Raw genomic sequence first — 5,308 nt, 5'->3', positions numbered from 1 at the left:
CTTTCCCTGCTTCAAGGTAAAGATTATTATAATAATAATAGTAATAGTAATAATTACCAGCAGCAGGATCCCAAATGCTTTTTGCCCCATGCGGCCTCCCAGTGGCACGGGCAGATGCTGAGCCCCATCCCTGCAGGCAAAGCAGGGCTTCCTGCAGGGTCCCAATTCAAGGCAAATTCTTGGGACACTGGGAAAGGCAGGTGGGTGCAAGGGGTGCTGTCAGGCGACGACTAACCTCTCCCTCCACTTCTTCCAGGTCCAACGCCTCCGTCACTGAACGTAAGTATCCCTTGGGTCCCATGGCACAGGGATGGCAGTGGGGCCTGCTTGGCTCATGCCAAGCCCCTATTAGACCCATTGGTGCCTGGCAGGTGGCCAGGGTGTGATTTCTGGGCTCAGATTGCCAGGATTGCAGGGTCCAAAGGCTCTGCTTTGGATTTTCCTGGTGGAGACACAGGTTTGCTTCAGGGTTTTGATGAAGAAGGTGGATTTTGTGCTGGGAGGGTTGAAATCATCCCTTTGGGCTCATTAAGAGGCAAGGCTCTGCCAGTGGATCGCAGGGTGTTTCCCAAAGATCCCAAGCCAGAGCAGTGATGGCAGCAAGGGGATGTGATGCTGCATCTCACGTGTCCTCTCGCTAAGAGGAGAATGATATTAGGTGATAGTTTTCCAACTGGGGAGAGAGGAATGGAGATGCGCTATTTTGGGATGCCTTGTAGGCATCACATCTATGATGTGGTGACAAAACCATGGTAGGTGACTTTTGTGTCCCTGTTTCTCCACCTTGCAGAGTTTGATGGAGAATCGGTCGGATGACAGCGGGAACTGTTGTTATCACCGGGGGAATCCTAGCGACGGTGATCCTACTGTGCATCATTGCTGTGCTCTGCTACTGTAGGCTACAGGTCAGTGTCCCCCACTTTGCCAACCCCACCTTGCACTGGAATGGGCTCCCCAGGGCAGTGGTCACAGCCCCAGGCCTGCCAGAGCTCAAGAAGTGTTTGGACAACACTCTCAGGCACATGGTGGGATTTTTGGGGCTGTTCTGTGCAGGGCCAGGAGTTGGACGCAATGATCTTTGTGGGTCCCTTCCAACTCTAGATATTCTATGATTCTATGTTCCTCACACTGAGCTGCTGCTACAGGAGGGGTCTAAAAGGGCCTTTTTTTGATGTGATGGTAGGGAGTTGAAACCCCCCCTCTCCCCAGGTGCTGCAGAATTATGTCCTTCCCTGCCCCTGGTGTAGGGGGACTCCCCAAGGCTTTTGAGGCTCTGCAGCACTTGCTAACTGAGGTGCAGGCTTGGCTGGGTTTGCAATACCAGATGGAGATTTTTATATAATTTTTTTTCCCCTTGTAAATTAAACGAGGAGGCTCTCAACAACAGCTAGCTACAACCTCCTGCTCTTTAAAAGTTAATGTGCAGTCTGTGCCATGCAGCAATGCCTGTGTGATGAAAAGCACAGCGCTTACTTGGAGCAGTTTCCAACTGGCAGGGTGAAATTCCTTCCTCTTGCAAACCTCGCTGGGGGGTGAGGATGAGTTCCCTGTCAGCTGCCTCCTGCAGCTTGCTCGGGTCCAGGTTTTGTCTGGCTTCAGGACCCAGGAACAATGGAGCAGAGCAGCAAGAAGCCACAGAGGGTTTCTCTGATGGGGGAATGAGGGAAGCAGGGAAGTGGCAGGGCTGGCTGAGAAGCTGAATCTGTCTGCCGGCTGCTCCACTTCCCCTCATAAAACCCATTCTCTTTCCTGCAGTACTACTGCTGCAAGAAAAATGACTCTGATGAGGAAGAGGAGGAGGAGGAGGAGGAGGAGGAGGAAGAGGAAGTGCCCGACCTCCCCACACACTCACACCTCGGCATGTGCAACGCCTGCAGCTCCCGCATGGTGGATGGCCAGGGCAGCCCCGCGCCCCCGCCCAGCGAGCTCAACCAGCACGGGGCTCACAACTACTGCCCGACCTGCTCCCCCTACGGATCCCCCTTTTACATCCGGACTGCCGACATGGTGCGCAACGGGGGCGAGAGAGTCACCTACACCCCTGCGTGCTACAAGGAGATGGGGCCGCCCATCAACATGGCCACCCTGCAAGGCTACACGCTGAGCCGGCACGGCCTCCTCCGCGACAGCTTCCCGAACCCGCGGGCCATCAGCACGGAGGTGTAGTCACCATTGCCACTAGCACAGGGTGTCCCCAGCCAGCGCCCGCTCGAGGGAAGGGGCTTTTCACTTGTCTTTGGGGGTGTTCCCACAGGGAAGACCCCGTAGGCCCAGCCCCAGACCAGCACGGTCCTCCTGCTGACCCGCCCGGCACGGCGAAGCTCTGCGGGCGAGAAGGGGAGCAAGACCTCGAAGGGTGACGTTGAACCGGCCACCTCTGAACCCATCATAAGTGTCATTATTATCTACTCTGTCTCCCAAAGGGACTTGTCTAACGAGGGCTATGTACAGTACAACCTAATTTAATTACCCCCGGCTCCCTGAGCCCAGAGTGAGGCCTTGGGTGCCCGCTGCCTCTGGCACACGGTGCAATGGGTGACCACCCGCCAGCTGCCGCCCCTGGCAAATCCTGCTGCCGAGAGGGGCATGGCTGCACTCCTCGGCGATGGGAAAGCAAGGAAGGGAGGATCCAGGTCGCCCTGCTCCCCTCGTGGTGCATCAGTTGTCGCTAGCAGTTACCTTTTCTGTTCGAGTGTAAGATAGGGCACCGCGTCCCACCTGCTTCGGTCTTCGCACGTGCTGAAGAAGTTCAAGACATGAATTTAGGTCACTGCTGGGGGAGGCAAAGCTGCTCGCCAAAGCGCTCACCCACGCGAACGGGCACAGGCTGGTCCTTCTGCGGCCGAAGCCCCCACCTCTTCTACTCTTCACAAGCTTTCTTAGGAGCAATTTTAACTTGGACCCATCAAAACGGAAAGATTTTACTTATGGGAAGAATTGTATCCCTAAATAACTGCAGTTTTGTTCACCTTCTGCTTTCAAAGCCCTACCCAGCCCACCCTGACAGCTCCAACAGCCAGAGGAAGGTTGGTTTTAGGATGAATTTTGCTTTCAACAGCAACAGCAGAGCCCACAAGGTTGCATCTCCTCCTTTGCAGGGCCCACAGCCTCCCACAGAAGAGTGATATTCAGGTGGTTGGGTCCCCCCTGCTTTTGTTTTTGGAAGAAGAGGGTGCAAGACCCAAATGCGGGTTCACCGGCACTGCGGCTGGCAATGACAGCCAGTGACTCTGCCTTTCTGCAAAAATGAATGTGGGAAAGTTTCTTCTTCCTCCATAAATCAAATTAGGTGAAAAATTACTAAAAGGACATCTCCATCATTCACAGGCACTTCCATAGCAACCAGTGCAGGACTGCTCGGCTGAGCGCATCCCATTCATGGCAGGGAGGAGGGACCAGGACAGCAATGATCCCTGCGGATGCTGTTGGAGGCAATGGAAGGAAACACTTGCCATGCTTTTGCAATATAGGGTAGGACTGCTCAGAAATGTGAGCAGTGAGGTCTTTCACCACTGCAATTTAGAAATCATCCTGCTGCCCACAGAAGGATTTGGACTTAACCTCCCCATTCGCACAGGGAAAAAGTAGGTCTCAGTATAGAGGGCACACAGTACATCAGCCTTGAGTGTCCACATTATCAGGCAAAAGGCTGATGTACCCTTTGGACCTGCTTATGCCTTGGCACCTCTGCTCAAACAACCTGAAGAAAAGAGCCAGACAAATGCCACTGGTCATGGTCCTTGTAACCAAACCTTGCCCCAGCCTGCATTTTACACACACTTCTGAGCAAATGTTATGCACCATCTCCCCCACGTCCGGCCCAAAAAGACACTGCATTTCCATTATCTGGAGACTCAGTCTGGCTGCGTTGCTTTTAGAGTCTCTTTTCATTCTCCAAATAGTGATAGCAGGTTTTAATGTCCTCTCATATTAAGGGCAAGCAGGAGGGAAAATGAAAGTTAGCAGCAGCAAAGCTCTCTGGATCCCACTGGTCGATAGTCTGTAGCTTCTACCGCTTCCCATCCAGCCGGTGCTCCTCCCTGAAAATACTGTCTGTAACGGGAAGAAAATCTTGGCTAACTCGGTAAATCCCATCCTTTCCCACTAAAGCATCTGCTCAGCTTGGTCTCACCCTGCTGGGAGCCACGAGAAGTTAATGTGTCCCAGATCTCTGCCAGACGGCCCTGCCATGCCGTCCCCTCAGCAGGCGTGGAGCCAGCACGGACATGGCGGCTCCTGGCATCCAACTCTACCTCTTGGCACACACAAAAAGGCTTCCCACCCCAATGGCAATGACCTCCAGAGGGTGGGAATAACACAGGGGCTTCTGCTTCTGTGGGTCACCCTTTTGGTGAAAGGAAGGCCACAGCATTGTTATCTTCATCACATGCAAATTAAGCGTGACCTATCGCCCAGCTAACGAGGTGCCAAGGCTGGGGAGGCAGTTCCAAAGTAGCCGGATGGCCAAGATGAGGGTTGGCCTCGCAGCCAACACACACCCTGGGTCTGGCAGGGCCACAGGGAAACGGGTGAGTCTGAAAGGGCTGGAAACAGGGGGGATGCAGCTGAGGATGAGAAGGTTTGGGGGCTGGTGGAGGAACAGGATGAGGTAGGGGCAGGGATCCCAGATTTTTTCCACTTCAGTTTCCTCCTGTTACTATTCTCTGTCTTTGTTGCTCAGCTATGGGTCCAAATTCAATGTCAGAAATAAACGAGGACTTTGAAATACAAACCAGGAGTGGTTTCCGTTCTTTGGCAGGCAGCAGAAAATTAGCTTTATCCAGTGCTGCCTGGAAGTTCTACTGGTGCAAAGATTTTTCCTCCCCACCCTTCCTGCCACTGCTTTTGCTCCTCTTGCATCCCCCTCCTCCCTTGCCTCTGGCCTATGTACATGGATACCAAACCCACAGGTTTATAGTTTATCTCTTTATTGTGACACAATTTTTTGGAGTGTTTTGGAAGTTGTCCTGCAGGGCAGACCAGAGTGATGGGTGCTGTTGTCCGTGCCCTGCCATGGGCCAGCCCCTGTGCCCCTCCACCTCCAACTAGTGATCCCCAGAGACAGTGACAGCAGGGATAGGCTTTCCCAACTCACTTCTCAGTAGCTTTCTAGGCACTGATGGTTTGTCTTGTGTAAAACCCTCTTGATGGAGAGGGAACAGTGATTAAGTCCTAGGAATCCTTCCTCGCTGAGCAGGCTGGTCTACAGGGACTGGCTCCACAGCCAAGCCAAGTGGGGTGGCTTCAAGTGGTAAAGTCTGGCTCGAGGGGGCTCTTGCCCCTGAACTTGGAAGGGAAGTAGGGCCTG

The 5,308-nt window shown here is 53.5% G+C and overlaps 1 protein-coding gene across 1 annotated transcript; it reads left to right on the top strand.

Annotated features, from left to right (window-relative positions):
- The first annotated feature begins 799 nt into the window (after window positions 1–799).
- On the top strand, window positions 800–2,480 carry FAM163A (family with sequence similarity 163 member A). Its single transcript, XM_017815696.1, has 2 exons — window positions 800–905; window positions 1,756–2,480. Exons 1-2 carry the CDS (start codon window positions 813–815, stop codon window positions 2,164–2,166), a joined length of 504 nt encoding a protein of 167 aa, XP_017671185.1. The 5' UTR covers window positions 800–812; the 3' UTR covers window positions 2,167–2,480.
- Window positions 2,481–5,308: the final 2,828 nt, after the last annotated feature.

The sequence above is a fragment of the Lepidothrix coronata genome, unplaced genomic scaffold (genome assembly GCF_001604755.1).
Source record: "Lepidothrix coronata isolate B3197 unplaced genomic scaffold, Lepidothrix_coronata-1.0 Scaffold52, whole genome shotgun sequence".
NCBI classification, from domain to species: domain Eukaryota; kingdom Metazoa; phylum Chordata; class Aves; order Passeriformes; family Pipridae; genus Lepidothrix; species Lepidothrix coronata.
Note: the sequence above shows the minus strand (reverse complement) of the source record. Positions and strands in the feature narration are given on the sequence as shown.